At 41.5% G+C, this 21,907-nt stretch overlaps 2 protein-coding genes across 4 annotated transcripts in view; one reads left to right on the top strand and one right to left on the bottom strand.

Annotated features, from left to right (window-relative positions):
- LIMS2 (LIM zinc finger domain containing 2) overlaps positions 1–21,907 on the top strand; it is a 32,629-nt gene that overhangs the window by 6,031 nt on the left and 4,691 nt on the right. For all 3 annotated transcript variants that reach the window (XM_041467558.1, XM_041467559.1, XM_041467557.1), the window contains exons 2-8: positions 7,965–8,124; positions 9,000–9,066; positions 9,365–9,485; positions 18,410–18,559; positions 19,393–19,543; positions 20,701–20,793; positions 21,680–21,728. In XM_041467558.1, coding sequence (XP_041323492.1) covers positions 7,965–8,124; positions 9,000–9,066; positions 9,365–9,485; positions 18,410–18,559; positions 19,393–19,543; positions 20,701–20,793; positions 21,680–21,728 — 791 coding nt within the window. The remainder of the gene's footprint in view (positions 1–7,964; positions 8,125–8,999; positions 9,067–9,364; positions 9,486–18,409; positions 18,560–19,392; positions 19,544–20,700; positions 20,794–21,679; positions 21,729–21,907) is intronic.
- Positions 9,514–13,470, bottom strand: GPR17 (G protein-coupled receptor 17). The gene has a single exon (XM_041467560.1). It carries the CDS (start codon positions 12,235–12,237, stop codon positions 11,206–11,208), a length of 1,032 nt encoding a protein of 343 aa, XP_041323494.1. The 5' UTR covers positions 12,238–13,470; the 3' UTR covers positions 9,514–11,205.

The following is a 21,907-nucleotide window of genomic DNA, read 5'->3' as shown; positions in this document are numbered from 1 at the left end:
GCCGCAGAGGTGGCTTCTGTGAGAGGCTGCTGGAAGCTTCCACCATGTCTGGCAGAGCTCTGAAGATGGACATGGCCAAGGCCAGGCCAGTTAGAGCTATTGGTAATGCCTCTGTGGTAACATATTGAAGAAGAAAATCACAACAGAGTGGGGTACAGATTTTTCTAGCCAGAGAAGAGAAGGAGGTGAGAACACATGAGGGAAACAACATGGAGACCATGGTCAATGGAGAAGGAGAGGGAGAAGGGGCTGGAGCTGAGATTCTGCTGCAGGCTGTGGTGAGGACCTTAGTGAAGCAGCTGTGCCCCTACAGCCCCATGGGGATCTACAGGGGTTGCAGAGGTCCACCCACAGCCCATGGGGATCCATGAGGGATGCAGAGATCCACCCCCAGCCCATGGGGATCCATGGGCGATGAAGAGATCCACGGGGGATGCAGAGATCCACCCACAGCCCGTGGGGATCTATGGGGGATGTAGAGATCCCCCCACAGCCTGTGGGAGAGGTGCCCACGCTGGAGTGGGTGGATGCCTGGAGGAGGCTGTGATCCAGTGGGAGACCTGGGGGAGAGAGGGGCCCCCTACTTCCAAGCTGGAGGAGGACTGCACCCTGTGGAAGAGTGACCCATGCCGCAGCAGTTTTGGGAGGACTGCTGCTTGTGAGACTGGAACCACTTTGGAGAGGTTCACAGAGAGCTGTGTCCTGTGGGAAGGGACCCCACGGTCTCATAGGGGAATGGCTCCTCTCCCTGAGCAGTGAGAGAAACCATGGGTGATGAACTGAACAAAACTTCCATACTCTGTGTCCCTGCACTCTCAGTGGGAAGGAGGGAGGTGGTGTGCGTCAAAAAGGTGTTTTAAGGGCTTATTTTACTTCTCATTATCCTCCTCTCACTTTTTTAGTAAGAAATTCACTTTGTACCTCTAAGTTGACCCAGTTTGGCCCTTGGAGTGTTTTCTCCCAGTCCTTATCTCAACTCATGAACCCTTTGTGTAATTTTTTTTTTTCCTCTCCTCTGCCCAGCTGTAGCAGGGGAGGGTGAGTGAGCAACTATTTGGGTGCCTGGCCTTTGGCCAGTGTCAAACCATGACAGGCCTAGTGGTGTTAATGGTGAAGCACTGTGGGAGTAAAATAAGAGTGAAATGCAGTAATTTTTCAAAATGTTGATAAAATAATTCTATAATTTCTTGGGTTTCAGGGTTCAGTAGTCGATTCTTTACCTGTTCTGTTAATAGCAAGCTCATTGATTTTAGGTTTTGTAAATAACTCCAATCCAGCTTCAGAAATGGAAGCTTTCAACTGTAGCTGCTTCATGAGAACATGTAAACCAGAGCTTCTGTCCAGACAATTCCATTGCTTGGTATGATCATTACTTTTTCCAGGCTTCACATTAAAATTTTACTCCTGAATTTTCATTAGTTAATTTTGTGCAGGAGGTAAATTGTAGATACACAGTTTGTGGTAATGGCCCAGCCTCATCCCCAGTGGGCACAGCTGTGAGCAGCACTGACAGCAATGAGCCATGGAGTGCCCAGGGGCACTGACCAACACCAAAGGGAGCAGAGGGCACACAGGGGCAGGGCATCAGCATGAGGGGATAAAAGGCTGGGCTAAAGAACAAGAAGGGCAGATGCTTGCAGCCTTCTGGGGTGATCTGATGGTACTGTGTATGGGCAGACACCTGAAGCCTTCTGATGAGGTAAGGCATTACTCTGGATGGGTTGAAGCTTTCTGAAATTGTGTGGTGACACTCTGTGTATTGTGGCCTTCTCAACTGCAATATATGCTGTGGCAGTAAATTAGCAGGAGTTAAATCAAACTTAGTTTCTTGCCTTTTGGGAGAACTGTGAGCTGCAGCAGCAGTATGGAGTCTGAAGTGTGCATCACTGGAGAGAGCAGTGGGCATCCAGAAGAGGTGATTTTCTTTTTCTAGCAGTCAGTTCTGAATTTGAGACTTTTCTTAGCAGGAAGTAGACCATGCTTACCTGGATATGAGGAATTAGTTTGACTTCTCAATGTGAATTGTGCATCCCTCACTAAAACCCTCCTTTTCCTACTCTTTTCCTTTTAGCCAATAACTCTTAGTTAGTTGGTAAATTTTTTATTTTTCCTACAAGAAGCTGTGGGTGTGAATGTATAAGAATTTAATGAGGAGGGGAGCTAACAAGGTGGTGAAGGAAATGGTGATGCTGTTGAGTTGAGATAATGCTGTTCAGGAAGAGTGAGAAGCATGGAAGAGGCCTGTGAGAGGAAGGAAAAGCTCTGAAAAAGCAGATGTACAAGTAAACTGAGTATGTTTTTCACATCATAGTTCTTGAAGCAAAATAAGCATACAGCCAATATATTTAGGTTTTATTGAGCAGGTCACAGTGCTGACAATTTCAATTTTTCAATCCCTTTGAGATGTTTCTCTCCTGAATTGTTGTATTTTATCCATGGGTTTTGAGCTAGTGATAATTTTTGCTTCTCCTTCCTGATAGGCCTTGATGGTTTATGTCCTTTCTTCAGGCAAAGGAGGGTAATCCAACAGTAGTGCTGCTGCCAGTTGATGATAATTGATGGATACATGTGGGGAATGATCAGTGTTGTCAGTGCTGTAAACAAACATCACATTTAAGCTTCTTTGAGATAGTGGAAGTAGAGAAAGATTTAATGTGCTTAAGGAGTTATTTCTCGAATATACATTCTGGATGAAGTGGTACCTGCTTGATTATAAAAGGGTGTTTTTTCTCTGTAGGAGGAATAATTGATTTAAAACCTGTACGTATCTTTATGCTGCCGATATTTGCCTGGGCTGAGTGAACACTGCTAACTGGATGTCTGTATAAGTAACTGGTCATCATTTACTGCCAATAACTATGTCTTGGTGTTGAGAGGGACTCCCAAGTGTCAGTGGCATAGGACTTCTTTCTGTGTGAATACCAAGAGACTTTTGCTGCTGGTCTCAAAAGTCTGCCTGATTGCAGCTTCATGCAGGTCAACCACTCAGACCTTGTACTCTGGCCTCGGCTGCGATATGTGCCTGTTTTTTTTTTTAAACCCCTCCAGTTTCTACTCAATTGCAAATTGCTGTTGCTGGTAGGCCCAAGGAGAGATTGGGTTTTTTCCATATTGTGACCATAAGTTGCATTTGTACATTTTTCTTAATTTTCGTTAATTTTCTAAATTCTGTGTTCTAAATAAGAAAGAAACATGTTTTATTTCACAGAAAGTTTGGGGGCTGCATGATCAAGGAAGGTATACTGAGAGAAACACTATTCATTTCTTATTTAGTCAGTGAAAAAATATCTGGCATGAACTGAAACTTCCATGCAAGTATAAGGAGAAATGCTGAAAATGTTAAGCTGTGCATGTAGTTTACCAAATACACAACAAATCATGCATTAAACAAGCGAGAAATATTTTTTTCCAACATTTTATGACAAGTTTAGTAATAACCATAGTAAAGGAGTTAATTCAGTTTGGGAAAGTTGTCCAGATAAGTCAATTGCAGCGAAAAGATTTTTGGAATGATAAGGGTAGTTGGGGGCTGTTTTTCAGCACTAGTTCATGAACTGACACCCTTCCTCTTTCTTTTGTCTTTGCATTAGTCATCATCTGTGAAATTAATCATAAAGCCTGGTATTGTCCCAGCAGATTTCATTTGTATGTTTGTCAACATTGAGGACTTCAAGTTCCTAGTTCTCAGCTGTGCTGGGGATGGGAACCAGCCCCTCTCCTGGAGTGCTCTCATCTTTGCCTTGGCTGCTGATGTCTGTGACACAAACAAGTGGTGATAGCTCTTCCAGTTTATCATATCTGTCTGTGCATACATGCTAAAAATGCAATCATATTATGATATTTTCTGTATACACTTGCTCCTACTGATAGACCAGAATGAGCAGAAAACACATTTTTAGGGTTCCCCAGCATAGGTTTTGCTCTCTGCTGAGGTTTGGATAATGCCCTGGGTTCTTGTATCTCAAAGTATTGTCTTGCTTTCTTTTTGTAGTATCTGCAAGGTTTTGGGTCACTATTAAAGCAATTCTTCATTCAGCATTGTGATGAAGAAGAACTCTATGTGACACTAAAACCAAAAAGCTTTTGAAACCAGTTAAAGAAAGCTTTTTGTTGACTGGGCTTTTCTGACAGAAGCATTCCTCACTCTTGCATTTCCTTTCCTTCTGAGGCAAAATCTGAGACTGTTCATCTCTTCTCCTGATTGTCCAGTTGTCTGGTTCATTTTGTCTTCTAGCCACATTTAAGACAATGAAATCTGCAAGTGTGATGGTGAAGGCTTGAGCTCCTCTTCTAATGTCTTAGCAGTAGAATTATTATATTTGCTTCTTTTTCCTTAACCTGTCATCCGTGATAGATCCCTGTGAACAAATGTTTTCAAACAGAGGTAATATTGACTTCAGTGATAGAAGGAGGTAAAATGCTTTCAAATATTCCAGTAGTGTTTGTACCTGTGGCACAGAATGGATCTCCTAGATACTGTACACTTCTTTTAAAGAAGGAATTTTTTTTTTTTTTTTTTTTTTTTTGGTTTCGTGGGTTTTTTTCTTTCATTTGAGACCTATGCTGGTACTTTAGAGTAAATACTTCTGAGAATTCAAAGCATGGGAAACTTAGTTATAATGGTAAAAATATTATTTCTGTAAATCAGGTACTTTGTCAAAGATAATCTGTTAAAGATACAACACATAATGATGAGAGATTTGGGAAAGCATTGTTTCAATGCTGGTATTTTTTGGGTTTGTGCAGGACAGGATAACTTCAGGATGCTGATCTCATCGTGTTTTAACAGCCTTTCCTGTCTTTGTGTCACCAGTTTATTGTTAAAACAGAGGAAGATTCTTTATTTTACTGAATAGCAAAAAATCAGTGAGCAAACAGAATAGAAGAAGCACTTTATATTGGGGATTGTCCTTTGTGGGAAAGATTTGGGTGTACATATCTGATGAGTGGCACAGCAAGTCAAACTTTTCAAAAGGATGGTTGTGGTGTTACTCTTCCTTTCCCTATGCTGCCAGCAGAAGTGCTTTTGCAGCAGTGTAGTAAACTGAACCATAAAATTGCTGTGAATTAGCAAAGTGCTCCCTCTTCCTTCCAGCTTTGGTTAATTTTAAACTTGAGCTAGTTGAAAAAATGCTTGGTTTTGTATAAACAGGAGGGCATGGAGGGGTGTGTACTCAGAGGAAATTAAGAAATTGGCAAATATTGAAGTAAAACCTTTGAATAAATGCAAAGTCATATCTTTAGGGCAATGCTGAAGTGGCAGATTGTAGCTTGAGTGCAAAACAATAAAATGTCTTAAGTGAAAACGGATGCAGAGTTAAAAATGGAAAACGAGCAAGGATGCAAAACCTCTTGGTGTGGATTGTCAAAGAGTCATAGCTGCTGATTTGCATTACAGGAGATACATTGGTCAGGAGCTGATGTGGTTCACTTGACTCCTGTACTCTGACTCTTCCCAAAAGTTTCAGCTGAGGCAGAGAACTGAGTTGTTTTTTGTTGGTTGTTTTTTTTTTTTTTTTTTTTTTTAATACTGGTTCTTTCATTTATATTTTACTGGACTAATAGTTTCTCTCATCTGCATAATGAGTCACACTTATTAGCTCATTTGTGGGGACAGCTCAGACTGTATCATGATCATCTTTCTTATGCCTTTGAGGAAATCTTGTCAGCAGCAGCATCAACATCAGGGAAGTCCCTGTGTCATCATTATTTTTCTTACCAAGACAGCCGTGGGACTTGTGTGGGAATCCCTCCTGGGGTGCCCGGTGTGCAGGGTCACAGCTGCCCTGCATTTCAGTGCCCGGTGTGCAGGGTCACAGCTGCCCTGCATTTCAGTGCCCGGTGTGCAGGGTCACAGCTGCCCTGCGTTTCATGCAGGAATGTGGCTGTGTAGGTTGCAGGCTTGAGTTGTTGTGAAATGCTGTTGTGGAGGTGGCTGCTCTAGCAGAGTTCACCCTGCATGTTGTTACTGGCACTGGTGGATCCCTTTGGAGAAAAAAAAAAAAAAAAAGAAAGAAAATTAAGTTTTTTTAAAATGTTGACTTCATGTTTGTAAAGGGAAAAACCCACAAACACAAGATGGTGCTTTTGCTGTTAGTATCTAACATGTAATACTTGCTGGTTTACCTGTTTTTTTTTCCTAGAGGAGATTTTTCATTATGATGACATCAGTCGTTATTAATCTTGGCTGTTGGCTAGCTCAAGTCTTGAAATTTAGGAACTGAATTTTTCAACAGGGAAAAAATACTTGAAGGGAAGATTATATTTTCAAGTCCTGGTACAGATTTGTGTGTTGTAGCTGGAAGAGTGGTGACTGAAAACCAAGCTGATTAGGTGTTGGCTTTGCTGCAAACACTGATGCTTTTGTGCTGACCTATTCCCTTGGTACTGTGTCAGGATAAAAAATATTTCTTTAGCCTATGATCTCTAGTTTATGAAATTGCAGGATTTCCTCTTGTCCCTAATTCCAGTCCATGTCGGTTTTTTTAATGTATCCTTTGTACTGCAAGAAGGAAACAAGCTGTAACAAATTTTTGCTAAATTGGTACTCCATTCTTGGAACTATTGTGCTATGTCTTGGTTTTTGCCTCCCTTGGAATTGCAGCCTAGAAAGAAAGCGGTTTTACTGAGGGGTTGCTCTAGGTCACAGCCTAGGATGGGCCCTAGGTGTCCCCTCTGCAGAGGAAAGACACTTGGCTCAGCCCAGCCAGCTGGAGTCGGGGCTGGTTGTGCTGCCTCAGGAGTGTGAGGCTGCTCCCTGCTCGTTCCAGCTGTGCTCAGGGCACAAAGCCCTGGAATACAGACACTGGCCTGGTTTTGGGGGGCATGTCTCTGACCAGAGGAAAGAGAATCTTCTGCTCTTGGAAAAGCTTCTTGAATTACTGTTCTCCATGAGGAGGTGTGGAAAGTAGCACGTTGGGTTATTGAGTAACATTAACAGTGGAAAATGAGTTCAGAGTAACTTTGAATCTAAAAAGAAAGAAAAAAGCCTTGTAAAGCAAGCTGTCTTTCATTTTATGCATACATTACCTACCTCAGGAAAAATACTATACAAGTAGTTTGGAGATTTTTTTAACATGGTAGCAATTTTTTATACTTCTGCCTATAAAATTGCAGTCTTTCCAATCATGGAATTCAAAAGGTGTCCAGAAGGCATAAAACAATTTTTCTATAACTAAAGGTGTAATAATATTGAGGTTTTATACTGTTGGATAGTCTGATGGTTAAAAGCAAGATCACACTGCAAAAAGAAACTGAGACGTACCTGATAATTTTTCCTTCCTGGTTTGTGCATGTGGCATACATTTTAAAACTGCATTAACTTACATTAGCATGCTGGCAAGCATGAAAACTTTGTGGAAGAGGTTAGGGTGATTCCTTATTTTAGGGTAGATTGAGGAAATGTTATGTGGTTTTTTTAAGTGTGGCTTGGGGCAGGGTTTAGCCTCATGCTCTGAGGAAATGAAGCTGAGGTGTTGGCCATGACAGCTAGAGGGACTTCTCCCTGCCCATAGCTTTGTAACACTTTGGCAGTTTGAACTAATTTGTCAGGAGGACAAGGGCCTGTAGAGGGGGAAATGGTTTGTTACTGCTGACCGTGCAGGGGAGAGTGCAGTGAGATATCAGTGCTTGTTACATGTCAGAAAATCCACATCCTGAGACCAGAAGGCCCAAGAAGTCAGGATCATTGGGTTTGCTGCTCTCCAAACTGCTGGTTTGTGAAAAATTGTGGGTATTTGCTATGAGCTATTAGCAGGTTGATGTAGTGGGGTGAAATTTTGGTGAAGTAGCCAAAAGTGTGCAATAGGTACATCTACTACTTGACCTCATCTGCCACGTATGAGTTGTCAGAACCTTATTTCTAACCGATGTCAGTGACTCATTGATCTTTTTGGTTTTCACGTAGAAGGGAGTTTAAAGCAGCTGGAATCTTTGTAAAGTAAATGCTCTTGTCTTTATTGCAGTAATATGTCTGATGCTCTGGCGAACGCCGTGTGCGAGCGCTGCCAGGCGCGGTTCGACCCTGCGGAGAGGATTGTGAACAGCAATGGGGAGCTCTACCACGAGAGCTGCTTTGTCTGTGCTCAGTGCTTCCGGCAGTTCCCAGAGGGACTCTTCTATGAGGTGGGTTCTCAGACTGGTTGGGAGAGAAGACAAAGAGCTCTGGTAAAATGCAAGGAATTCTCAGCTTTCTTGCGTGTTTAATTTCTTAGCCCTAAATATTTGTTGCCATTTTTTTGAGGAGCTTCCAACTTACTTTCTCTTTTTTTCTTCTCACATATTCCTTTGGTAACAGCAAAAGCTGCTCTTTGGGTAAGACGCATTTCAAAAAGAAAATAAAAAGTGTTTTGTTAATCATCACAGAATCACAAAATGGTTTGGGTTGGAAGGGACCTTACAAATCATCATGCAGGGCCACTTTCCACTGGACCAGGTTGCTCAAAGCACTGTCTAACTTGGCCTTGATATTTCATTAGACAAAAGTGATTTTTTGTCTTTATTTTTAGACATACTGTACTAAACCGTTCCACTTGGGCAACTGAAATAAGTGAACCCATTTAAAAGCTAGGTTGAATTTCTTTACAGAATATGCACAAACACATATTTTGATTAACACATTGGTTTAAACTTGCTGTATTTTATTTTGATGTGAGTTTTAGCCTCGTGTAAGAGGAATAGTAGTTTTGAACTGAATTAAAGCAAAAATGAAATTAAAGGCAACTATAATAAAAGGATTGGGGTGTTCAGGATTTTTACTGTCTTGTAGCAGCGTTGCTATTAATTTAGCTGTGCAAATTCACCATGAGGCTGAAGCCATATGTAGGTATTTCTTTAATGAGAACCTTTAGGAGTTGAAAAACAGGTGTGTAGGGGGCTAGAACTGGAAGATGTGACTGACCTTGACTAAATGGTCATATCAATGGAAAATCATGCTGCACTGTCAGGATGTAAAAGTAGTTCAGTTATTCACGAGGACTCCTCTCTTGTTTTGTTTGCAGTTTGAAGGTAGGAAGTACTGTGAGCATGACTTCCAGATGCTGTTTGCTCCTTGCTGCGGGGAATGTGGTAAGAAGTGGCAAATATCCACAGCAGGGCTTTGCAGCTGCAGGGCTGTGCAAAGCTCGCAGTGTTGCTGGGACATCCAGCCTTGGGCTGGGGTTGTTTTAAGGAGTCAGGAGCTCTGGGTGAGAACAAAGCATGACACTGGCAGTGATTTTGGGTTATCCTGGTTGTGGGAATAATTTGGGATTTTTTCAAAGTTAGACTGTAATAGTAATTATGGAATTAAAGTGGAAGGACTGTGAAGGACGGTAGATTTTGATAAGACTGTTTTCTGCATGCATCTCATGCTTTCCTTTTGCAGGTGAGTTCATTACTGGGCGTGTTATCAAGGCAATGAACAACAACTGGCACCCAGAATGCTTCCGCTGTGAGCTCTGCGACGTAACCCTTGCTGACCTGGGTTTTGTGAAGAATGCTGGCAGGTAAGAGGGAGCAGGGGGTCAGAAAGTTTTATCAGTGTGTTATTGATACAGCTGTGAGATGCTGAGGGTGGTCAGTTAGTTTAGGAATAACTTGTTGAGGAGTTCTTCATCCAATGAAATATGTTCTTGCTTCCAACAAGAAACTCAAATTTTAGTGGCTAGTGAATGTGTTTTGGAAAAGAAAGGGATTTCAAGCAGAAGGCTGCCTAACAAGTGAGAAAAAGGGATTATATGATCTCAGGCAGGCTGTTTATCAAGTAAGCTGCTGAGCAGGAAATCAAGATGTAGCAAAAGGCTGAAAGAATAACACAATGATTACAGCAAAGTCTTTTCAGCCTGTGATTCCACTGGTCTTTGGAAATCATTCATTTTAAATACAGAAATACAAAATGAATCCTAGAAGTTGATTAATGCATTTAATTCAGAAATAAGAAATAAAAATACAAAAGAGAGCTTATACAAAAGCATATCATTATAAGAAAGTAAAACAATCCAGCAGTTAGCAGACAGTGTTGCACAATTCAGAGTTAACTTTAGGCTTTCATATGTTCTGAACAAAGCCTAGTAGTTTCCTAGAGTTTATATTTTCACTGACTAAATGGTGAAGGAAGGAAGAAAAGGTCACATATTTGTATCTGTCCAGCAGGCAGTCCTCTCAACTCCCTCTTATTTTTCCTACTGTGTGCAACCTCTGTGCCTTAGTTTTTTAAGCTGGGCATAATTGATTTTCTTTTGACATCTCATCTTGCTAGAATGGGCTGTTGGAATAGCACTTAGGGTGTTTTGGGAAAGCAGTCAGGATAAAAGCAGTTCAAGCAATATAAAGTATGTTTTATTTTGTTATTTGTAGACCAGATCTCAAATGGTAAAGAACTCGTTCCCAAAGCATAGCAGAGAGATAGGTGTGTGTATCTCTGTAACAATATATTTCACCTGTCATTTCACCTATAATGTTTATATCCATAGCATTGAAGCAGTCTTCTAGTAAATATTGGAAACTCGTGTGTTCTTATTTTCCCCTTTTTATTGTACCAGGCATGTTTTGCTGGATGCCATTTGTATCAGTGAGAGTAACAATAATCCCTACATATCCATAGTGAAGGAATAGTCTTGCTAGATAAGTCACAAAAAAGAACTGTAAACCATCTTAAAGCTAGGAGTCTTTTCTGTCTTAATTCCTGTCCAGACTGGGTTTATTGCTTCATTCAGATCTTTTTGTTTTCTTGTCACCATTTAGTATCAATTTTCTCTCTATTACGTATAAACACTTTGAATTCAGAAACTTGAACAAGATGTGCAAATGTGGAGGTTTTTTCATCAGACAGGTCTATCTCAGGTGTGGATCTCTATGTTGGCACAATGTAAAATTTTAAATAAGGCTGTAAGCATTGTGCAGAGTGCTTTGGGAACTCAATTCTTTGAAAAAAAAATAAATACATGGGTCCATTTTCCTCACTGTCCACTTCCTTATTCCTCAGTTTCATTCCTTGGAAACCAGAAGAACTGTCCTTCTGTTTGCAGTTTCAGCAATACAAACACACATGTTCTCTATGGTCGAGGGGTTCTTGTTAATGGCAGCCGCATAAAAACAACAGAACTTCCCGTCTCAGGATGAGTTTGACTCTGGTTGGACTGTCTTGCTGCACATTTGTGCTCTCAGCTGATTTTGGTGGAAGAGAGTGTTCTTAAGACGAAGCACTGACACTGACAAGAGTCATGTTCACAGTTCAGATTTAGCACTTAGTGAGCTTTCATTTGTCTTACCCTCATATGTTTGAGGCAACGTTATGGTCTTTTTGATACAAAACAGATTGCACAAAGCCTCACGGAATTTCTCAGCTACAAAAAAATACATGATGGGGTCAAAGGCCCCGTTGAGGCTGGTGAGGCAGGAGGTGATGCGGTTGCTGAGGGCCAGGAGACGCTGCGTTTCACAGGAAGCTTTGGTCCCGTTGTAATGGAGAATATAAATGTACCTATTCACGTGGTAAGGTACAAAGCAAATTAGAAAGATCATCAGGACCATGATGATCATTTTGACAGCTTTTTCCTTCAGGTGTTTCTCAACTCTGTTCCCACTCTTCAGGCTCTGGATGATGAGTAAGTAGCAAGTCACAGTAGTCACAAAGGGGAAGGTGAATGCCACTGCCAAGGACACGAGGGCGTGGCGTGAGGCCTTTTCTCTGTAGAGCTGCAGGCAGACAGTTGTGTTTTTCATCTGAACAGTCTGCACACTGAGCAGCAGAGGTGCCATGGCCACCCCAACGATGACCCACAGAAAGACACACGTCAGGTGGGCATAGCGGGACCTGCGGAGCTTGATGGACTTCACCGGGTGCACGATGGCCAGGAAACGGTCAACACTGATGCACATCAGGAAGTAGATACTGGCATACATGTTGAGGTAAAAAAGGAAGCCGGTGAGTCTGCATGGGATCTCACCAAATGGCCAGTGGTTACCAGAAAAATGGTACACCAGCCGGATGGGGAGTACCAGCACAAAGAACAGGTCAGCCACAGCAAGATGCATCAGGAAAATGTTGGCGGGTGTGCCTGACTTTTGGTCCCGGATGAAAAGCCAAAGAGCCAGGGCATTGCCAGCAAAAGCCAGGATGAAGTCCAGAAAGTAGAAAGTGGCAAAAACCATGTTTTCAAGGTGTGTCTCTTTGCCACATTGCTCTGATGTTTCCAAACTGAAATTTGATTGATTTGAGCAGTTGAGGAGCAGGCTCGAAGCTGCAGGCCCGTTCATTTTTCCCCACAGTTCTGAAGAAGAAAAAGCCCTAAATGTGAAAAAATTGAGACATTATGTTACAGAAGAGCCTGGATTTGTGGAAAATAAAACAAAAAAAAAAAAAAAAAAACAAACAAAAAGACTGAAAAACCCACACATGAAAGTCAGCAATGTCTCCTGTTTGCTAGCAGCAGTGTTTGGTATGATGTTTGGTATGACAGGTCAGTCTGAATTGAAATGTTATATTAGAATTCTGAATACTCTCTGCTCAGCTGGGTTTACCAGAGCAGTAATTCCCATGGAAGGAACCCCAGTGAAGAGCTGGCTAGCTGGTGATGAGTTTGTCTCCAGCCTGTGCTGAGGTCAGTTGTATAACCAGGTAGTGAGATGCTTTTGTGTCTGGTTAAGAGGAGCAGGAGTGAGCTCTGTATATCTAACTAGAAAGTATTTGCCATGCTTCAATTTGAAAGCCTGATTCAGGACTGAGGAGTTCCTGATAAGTTAGCTTTTCTGAGCACAGGTATCTGTTGTAAGGTGATCTAGCTTAGAATATGTCTTGTTTTTAAAAGAGATAAAAGGTCAAATATTGCTGTTATTAAAAATAAACCAAACAAACAAACATAGGATTCCTGAAAACCTTTGAGTGTTATTTTAGTTTAAAGACCTGTGTTTAAGGCAAATACACCTAGTTCCAATATAGGAGGAAACTTTTCAGATGGATAGCAACATCTCTTTTGACACTGAATTGACCCAGGGAAAATTTTAAATAATGCCCATGCTGTCAGTCACCTCTCAAAGTGTCATCCTTCCCTGCAGCTTTTATCTTCCACCACAGCTCTCTTTTCCTGCCTCAAAAGCCTGAGGTCCACTGCAGCTTATCCAGGGCCTTTTCCAAGTAGAAGCTTAGCAAAACTGGTCTTAGCTTTGCAGTCTCTGTTTGCAATGTCCTGAACAGAATCAACAAGAAGTGTGATAGGGTTTTCTGAGCACCTACCCATGGCTTTTTATACATTGCTTGTCTGTGGGTATAGGTGATAGGGAAATGCAGGTGGTCTGAAACTCCAGCATTGTCTCTATTACTTGGATTCCTCAGAAGTGTTGCAGTCTGTGCAGCTCATGCTTGCATTTTGTACTGACCATTTCTCCATAGTATTCAATGCATCTTTAAATACATCCATTATGTACTGCATCCAGCTCCCCAGCAGAACTCATTGTTCAGGTGCCTACAAATATTGGGATCATAGAGAACTGAAATGGGATTAAGGATGAACAAATATGTTGGAAAATGTAAGAAAATTCCAAGGTAATTTAGTATCTTCAGTTTGGCTGCTGTTACTTTCAGGTGAACAGAAAACTGGAATATCTGGAGAGTAATGTGCTGGGTCACTCCTGTTTGGTTCACAGTTGAAGAGACAAAGTCAACAGTAGGGAAACTGGATGAAATTCAGAAAATTGGAAGTTCTTCCTATGGCCACAGAGGGCCCTTCTTACTTCATGCATTGATTGCCTGGATACCCTTCTGGGTTTGAGTATTTATAGCAAGTTGCTATCTTGCCATTACTTGCAATTGCATGTGCAAAGAAGACTGTACAGCCTTTTTGTTCTTATCTGTAAAAATACTTGTGAAATTGTGCTTTTACATACAAAAGAAAAACACCCTACTGAATTTTTTTGTGTGTGAAGGTCACAAGTTTACAGAGGAGACTGCAATTTTTTGTTTTTATTATGCATTTGTCCCTTACAAAGTAAAACCTGCAAGTATTCTTGAACCCAAGAGTTTAAAATCTGTATGGGGTAGTAACATTGACTCACATACATGTCCTCCCTGGATGGAATTGGTTTAAATATGTATTTTTCTGTTGGATAGAAAAGGGAAACACATGCCTTTTTACTGGCTGTTAATTTATGATGGTGCTTATCACCTCATGTTCTAGCTGTTAACCCTTTTTTTTTCCTCGTGTCAGGCCCATTGTTTAATTATGCTTTTCATCTGCAAAAAGTGTAAATCGGGTGATCTTTGTGTACACACCTGCCAGGGATAGTCTTATGGCTAAATGTTGCTCTGTCCATGGTTGTGACACCTGAGCAAGCAGTAAATGCTGGGTGGAGCAGCTGAAAAAGCAGAAACCAGGATTGTCTGATGGAGGTTGCTCTGGCCATGGTTGTGACACCTGAGCAAGCAGTAAACGCTGGGTGGAGCAGCTGAAAAAGCAGGATTGTCTGATGGAACAGACTGGGATGGCTCTTGTCTTAGTGATAATGCTTTAAATCCATTCCCAAAGTGAAGGAGTAAGCAGACTTTTCCCTGTTTAAAAGCTAATTATTAGGGGTTTAACAGCATGATACACTGAACTGATTCGAGTTGATTTCCTGAGGCAGATCTTGGAAATTCAGATTCAGCTGCATGTCAGTGCCAGACTTAGAATAAGCAAGACTTCAAAGTTGAGAGTTTTATCCTCACTGATGACAACATTAAGTCTGCTGTGGATTTCTATACAGACATGCTTTCAGTGCAAAATGCTGTGGGTTGGAGTAGGAAGGAGACTGTCACAGCGATCTGGAAGCCCAGCATGTGAAGTCTGCTGTGGATTTCTATACAGACATGCTTTCAGTGCAAAATCCTGTGGGTTGGAGTAGGAAGGAGACTCACAGCGATCTGGAAGCCCAGCATGTCAGTGTTAGGAAGAGAGAGGCTTAGAACTAATGATGAAATTGAAATAGCTTCAGTCTTTGCAAATGATGGCCTTCATAGGATAGCTGCTGTTATCTAATTTATGGGTTTTTTTGTAATTCTAGCTAATGGGTGAAAATAGTGGTGTAGCACTTGAGTAGGTTCAGAAAAAAGCCAGCATGTCACTAGAATAAATTATTTGGCTTATTTTTAGACTTTACGTGTTTTCAACAGAATTCTACAGCTGTAGAAAAGTAATAATTCTCTGACAGTGTTAAATGAAGGTGTTCTCTAGAAGGTGTTAAAAGCCCTTTGCAGTTATTTGCAATTCCACTCCTATTCTCCTTGGGTTTATCCTATAAATTTAAAATAAATGTGTTTAGGTTTTTTTATTTTTACAGACAAATCACTGAGATTCCTATAGTCTGTATAAATGTAAGAGCAAACTAGAAACCTTCACAAATGACCTATAATGTCTAGTCTGTGTTAAGCTGTATGGTGCAAGAGGCTTTCATTCCACAGACGGAAAACTCCTTTAGGAGTCTGGCTCATTATCCAGTAATTTCTGCTTGGACTGCACTCTTGATGTTGTGTGAATATTTAGTGATTTACGTATTGCTGAACAGAGCACTGTTCTGGAATGAGCCATTATCCCAGGCCTCCCAGGGCTGAGCTGAAATGGGGATGTCACTGCTCATTTGAAATACATGCGTGCACACTGACCATATTTCATGCCCTGTTTCTCTTCTGCTCAGAAACAAGCAAAGAACAATCCACAAAGCTGGCAGTGTGGACATAATGCAATCACTCTTTCAGCAGATGCTCTATCTGTCATTAATGAAAGAACTAGCAGGAGAAAACTTTAGCTCGTTGTACACAATTACCTGGCTAGTTTGGAGCTTTTGTTTGCCCACTGACCTTTATGTTAAGGTTTGAGGTAGGTCAGAAATTCCTTTTCTTCCTCTCAGAGCAGTTTCTGGTATGATTATACTGGTTTGTGTGTTTTTATAATTATGACTTTAGTATCTTGCCAAATGAGTGCCTATCTTTCACTCAAAGTACCCTTCATTAGAAATAATCCTTTTCTGGCTGAAGTTTTTCTCCTGAAAATCACTCTCTGCTGAGCCTGTATTTCAGCTGAAATACTTGGTTATTGTGAGCGTCATAGCAGTGTCAGAGAGCACTAGACATACCATACAACTGGCACAAATGGATATACATTAGGTACAAAAGTTTGAAAACCTTTTTTGTTTTGAAGGAGTGACATAAAGGCGAGGAAATTATTCTTGGAAGTTCAGAAAATGCAGTCTGTTCTTAGATTCAGACATTTCCATTATATTCATCTGCCTCAGTATGTGTTCTGCTCCTCATTGGCACCAGATAAAACTAATGCCATCAGGAAAGCTCCTAAAAAAAAAAAAAAAAAAAGAGCTCCTAAAGCTCCTACTAACAAAAGTTGGTCTCTTACCTCTTTATAGTGCCGTCCTGTGGGTGAAGTATAGGGTCCTTTTGGGGAATATCTCAAACTCCTTCTGATGTCAGCAAACTAGGTAGAAACAGCACAGCAAACAAGATGATTCCAAGAGAGTGCACGGTTGCGGAGTTGCTGAGAGCAGAGAGGGGAGCCCCTCTATATGGTGTCCTCTTCGCTCTGATAGCACATTATCAGCTCAGTCACACAGCAGAGCAGGGGAGAGGACACCCCAGCACTGAGGAGCAGTCTTCATCCCAGCTGAGCTCTTGGCACTGGGGCTGCTGGTGTAGATATGAGTATCCTGCATGAATATGCCAGTGTTCATGGTGCTCACTGAAGGCTGCTACTGAACCTCCAGCCCTAAACACAGGATCCTTGGAGTCCCCCGATTATTTTAGGAGGGTGGAGAGATGCATTGTTTGGGGGAAATCTAGTATTAACAGACACAACAGGACACTTCAGAGTGGGATAATTCCATAATGGTGGGGAGGGGGAGGGGGAGCGGGTTAGGGAGAGGGGAGGCTGCTATGGTAACAGCTTAGCCTGTCCAGCACTTCCCTTGGCTTCCAAAAGAGAGGGTCTGTGGGAGGGCAGAGGGTTTGTGAGTGGGGAGGGGGTTGATAATGGTTTATCAGTGCAAATGGCTGAAGGCATCTCATTCAGATGAATGAGAGGGGTCTCTTTCAGGATTCTTGCTTCGGGGTCCCCATGTCCAGCCCTGTATAATTACTCTGCATTTGACAGTGCTGAGTAAAATTGATGCCTTTATGCTGAGATGAGCACAGCTGTGTGTTCCCTCATAATGGGGTGCTGTCTGCTTTTTCTGGACTCCGTCTGGGCCGACAGTGCTTCCAGCCCTGGGCAGAGACACTTGCTGACAGAAGGACTCAGATTTGGAGAAAATAATAATGATACTTAGCACTTAGACAGGCACCTGCCAGCTGAGAGTCATAAATGTTTGAGGCCTCACAACAACATGTGTTGTATTCTTATCCTCATTTCACAGACCTAAGGGTAAATAATTCATCAGGGCAGAATTTTTGAAGAGGTCCTGTGAAGAACCTGCTACATAATCCATACATCTGCCCTTTCCATTTGAACTTTTTCTTTTGTCTTATGTGTTTTGAGAATGACCTCTGAATCTCAGTGAGTGTTTGACATAGTGATACATTGAAAGGAATGAAGCAGACTTGTTGGTTTTGGGACAAAGCAACCCACAGAAGTCATTCTGTCATTTTTCTTTTACCATAAATTCTTGCCATAAATTTTACCATAAATTCTAGTGTTGCAGCTAGAGGGATAGGTAATAGGCAACAGCTTCTCCTCAGAGCTCTGAAGTATTGGGATAAAACTGGTGGCTTCCATTGGCCTTCACAAGTTTTTTTATGCCTTTGCCTGAGCTTTTTTACCAGAAATTTGGGTTATCTGCCTGTTTAGAATTGTACTTGTAATGTGTTCAAGAACATGTGCTAGGAATACAGCTGCTTTCACCACAAAAAATTGCATAGTTCTTCATTTTCTTTGACTTAGGAGTGAAAGGAATTTGTAGACAACAAGAAGTCTCTTGTTTTTCATAGATATAGAAGACTAAGGAATCCAGCCATGGTAAAAGGCATTCAAGCAATGCACTTTGGTTTGATACATTTTATTCTCTTCTTGACTCCCTCCCAGTGCTCTGTAATGCCTCTGTTATGGTTGGATCCATTAGTTATAGATAGAGGGTGTTGCTACCTTTCCTTGCCCAGCTATCAGAAGAGATCTGGAGGGTTGGAAAGGATCCCTAGAAGAATGACTGGGTGATTCCCCTGATGGCACATAAATCAGTGAATGTTGGAGTAGTCTTCTAAAGAAATACAACAGCGTGACTGCTTTATGCTCATTTTTCTCTGTACAACTAGTGTGAAACACTGGACACCAAACTGAATTATGTTTAGTCTGACCTTAGAATACAGTTGTGTTACAGAAAGTACTTCCTACAGTACGTATTATGTGTTGTTTTAGGAGAAAGAAAATATTAAACTCTTTCCTTTGCTTTGTTCAACCAGGCACCTGTGCAGGCCATGCCACAACCGTGAAAAAGCCAAGGGACTGGGCAAGTACATCTGTCAGAAGTGCCACTTGATAATTGATGAGCAGCCTCTGATGTTTAGGAATGATTCCTACCATCCAGATCATTTCAACTGCACCCACTGTGGGTATGTTGTCATACTGTAAACTCTGATAGAAAAGGAGAGAGACAAACAGTTGAGTCAGCAGTGCAATCCTTCCCAAGGTCTAAACTTTGCTGCCTTCACATTGTTTTTGTTGAACAAATAGGAATTGTGTGAGGAGAAATTGAAATAAGTTTGGAAAAACTGCAGGAATTTTAGTTTTATTTTGCCGTTCAATATTCTCTTCTTCTAACATAGATTATAATGAAGGTGAAAATAGTTCCTTGGCATGAATTTATCTGAAAGGTGGTGCAGGTTACCATAGTAGAGTTTTCCAAAAATAGGAGTTACCAGGCTGTCCAAAATAGTTTCATATTGAATTCCTGGATAGAAAAAAAAAAAGATGGCTTGATGAGCTGTGTCAGTCTTGTGGCACTGTCCATTGCCAAGATGGTACCTGTCTGACCTGAGTTACTTACCATGAAGGCATTTGAACTGGGCACAGTACTGGCCCAGAATGGGTGCAAGTAAATGTCTCAGTGTTGAGCTCTGCTGGGATGGCTCTTGCACCTGAGCTCAGCCATTCAGAGATACCTCAAGTCTTATCATGACACCATGAGTGTCCATGTGGGTGCACCTCGTATGTCTGTGAGAGCACCCATCTGCAGACATGATGTTCCACATACATTCTTGTCTGGCAAACTGAGGAAGCAATTTTAGAAAGGTGAGTTGACAATAACTCTATTTCACTAGCTAAAATGACTGCGTTTGTAGTGTGAGTGTTGCCCAAGTTAACTTTCAAGTTTAGTGTTCCAGCACCTCCTCCTGGGCGCTGCAGAGTCTCCCTCAGTTTCCTTAGCCCAGGTTTGTGTTGGCAGGAAGGAGCTGACGGCCGAGGCGCGGGAGCTGAAGGGGGAGCTGTACTGCCTGCCCTGCCACGACAAGATGGGCATCCCCATCTGCGGGGCCTGCCGCAGGCCCATCGAGGGCCGCGTGGTCAACGCTCTGGGGAAGCAGTGGCACGTCGAGGTGAGGCCTTCTGAACCTGAAACTTCCTTCAACAGCTCGTGTGGAAGAGGACTAGTGCTGCTTGGAAGCTGTAGACATGCAAGTGGTCTGTAATATATGAATTCAGACTAAACGCAATTGCTGATGCTTCGGATTGTCCTCACCTTTTGTGAGTGAATGAGTTACAGCAGGGCCATCAGGATTCCTAAGAAAGCTGTTTTCACAACTGTAATAGCTTAATTTTAAAATTCATAATGATCCTTGAAGAATAGGCCTCTCTGAAGAGCATTTAATAAATGTAATAAATGTACATATTTTTTATGATGTCCTTAGATATATCCTCTCCAGTTCAAGTTACCAGGCACATAAGTGTTGGAAATTTTACTGAAAGCTGAGCAGTTCTTGCTTTTTAAGCCTTTTCAGCTCATTGTTTCTATAACTTTCATCACAGCTTGCTCTGAAGCTTTTAGTCATCTTTGTTCCAGTCATTTATACCTTCTAGGGCTCAGCCTGAGAGAGAGCAGTTCTTGCTTTTTAAGCCTTTTCAGCTCATTGTTTCTATAACTTTCACAGCTTGCTCTGAAGCTTTTTAGTCATCTTTGTTCCAGCCATTTATGCCTTCTAGGGCTCAGCCTGAGAGTGATGCTGCTGCTTGTTTGAGGTGTAGTCATACTAACTCTGTTTATGTTCCTGCTTCTCTTCCCTGGAACAAGCAAGATAATAGTCCACAAGTCTATCAGGATAGACACAAGATGATTGCCCTGTCAGCAGGTCTTTCACCTATCATTAATGCAACTCTTAATTCCTATATATAGACTAAATATCTCCTCTTTTTTTGGTTCCATAAAGATTTTTCCTGTCTGTGCTTCGTTAAAGCATTAAGAGGTAACAGCTTTAAATGAAAATAGGTAGATTTAGGTTACAGACTGGGAAGAAATTTTTCCCCGTAAGGCCCTGAGGCCCTGGCAGAGGCTGCCCAGAGAAGCTGTGGCTGCCCCATCCCTGAAAGTGTCCAAGGCCAGGTTGGAATCAGAGCCTTAAGGTCCCTTCCAGCCCAAACTGTTCTGTGATGAAGTGTCATGTATTGAGCTAGGATTTATTGCCATATTTTTACTTGGTGATGGGGAAGTTGTTTTGCCTGCCATGGAATGTTGGGTTTTTTTTTTTTTCTTTTACAGCATTTTGTTTGTGCCAAGTGTGAGAAGCCATTCTTGGGGCACCGACATTATGAAAAAAAAGGGCTGGCCTATTGTGAGACTCATTATAATCAGGTAAGTTCAGCCATCTGTGACATAGGTACTTGTTGTGTCTGGCAAATCCTTTTTCATGTTTTATATATGCAAAGCTATGCAGATTTTGCATAATCTGAATTTGTAGATGCAATGAAATATTAAGAAATTAGTCAGATTTAACAGAAAAATAAGAGTTTTTATTGGCAGAAAAGTGATGCTGAGAACAGAATAGAAGTGTGTTGGGGACACTGACTTTAATTTGTGACATTGACAGAAAATCACTGACCAGGGGTTGAGATTAAAATCCCTGTGATTTTACTTCTAATGTATTTGTGTGGGCTTCTTCGATAATTACTTCTTTCTGTGGGCACGAGGCAACTGTTGTGTTGTCTAAAACATAGAAAAGTAGATTAATTAAAAAACAAAACAGAAAAACCAATCAAACCCTGTTTTTTTCGGTGTGATTCGACTGAATAATGTTTTGGTTTGGTATTTTCTTCTGTCAGATAAATAGCTCTCTCATAAGAGGTAAGTGTTGCTGTTCTGACAGTAGCTGTATTTTAGCAATAGTTCTATTTTGGGGTTTGTAGTTGAGCATCAGGAGATGTTTGTCTACACTAAGCATCATACTCTACTCATCCTTTCTTCTCCACAGGACTTTAAGATCCCATAACAGTGCTAGAGTGTGAGGCATCAACAAAAAAGGTTTTGTAGTGTTTAGTGGTATGAGATCCAAAGGAACGTAGACTATTCGGCAAGTGTATGAGAAGTTATTCAGAAGATTTAAATTGGTATATTTGGGGGCCACTGCTGTATCTGGGAATTCTTTGATTATTAGTATTTAATGTTCACACCAGCTGTGTGATTTGGGGACCATGAGTAGTCAGCCACATGAGTTTGTATTCTTATTTCTTTTTCTGTGCAGCTCTTTGGAGATGTCTGCTACAACTGCAGCCACGTGATAGAGGGAGATGGTAAGATTTGTTCTCTCCTTGCTTTGGGTTGCTGTCCTTGTTTCATTTGTTAGTGCAGCTGTTGCAGTCCCACAGTTGTAAGACAACAGTGTTTGTTTTCACATCTGGCCTCATTTGAATTTGGATATAAATCTGAATTCAAGCAGTCCATCAGTTTCCTCTTACTCGGTGCTTTTGCT

This window comes from Pyrgilauda ruficollis, unplaced genomic scaffold (genome assembly GCF_017590135.1).
Source record: "Pyrgilauda ruficollis isolate IOZ18807 unplaced genomic scaffold, ASM1759013v1 scaffold209, whole genome shotgun sequence".
Lineage (NCBI taxonomy): Eukaryota > Metazoa > Chordata > Aves > Passeriformes > Passeridae > Pyrgilauda > Pyrgilauda ruficollis.
This window is presented reverse-complemented; position numbering and strand designations above follow the sequence as displayed.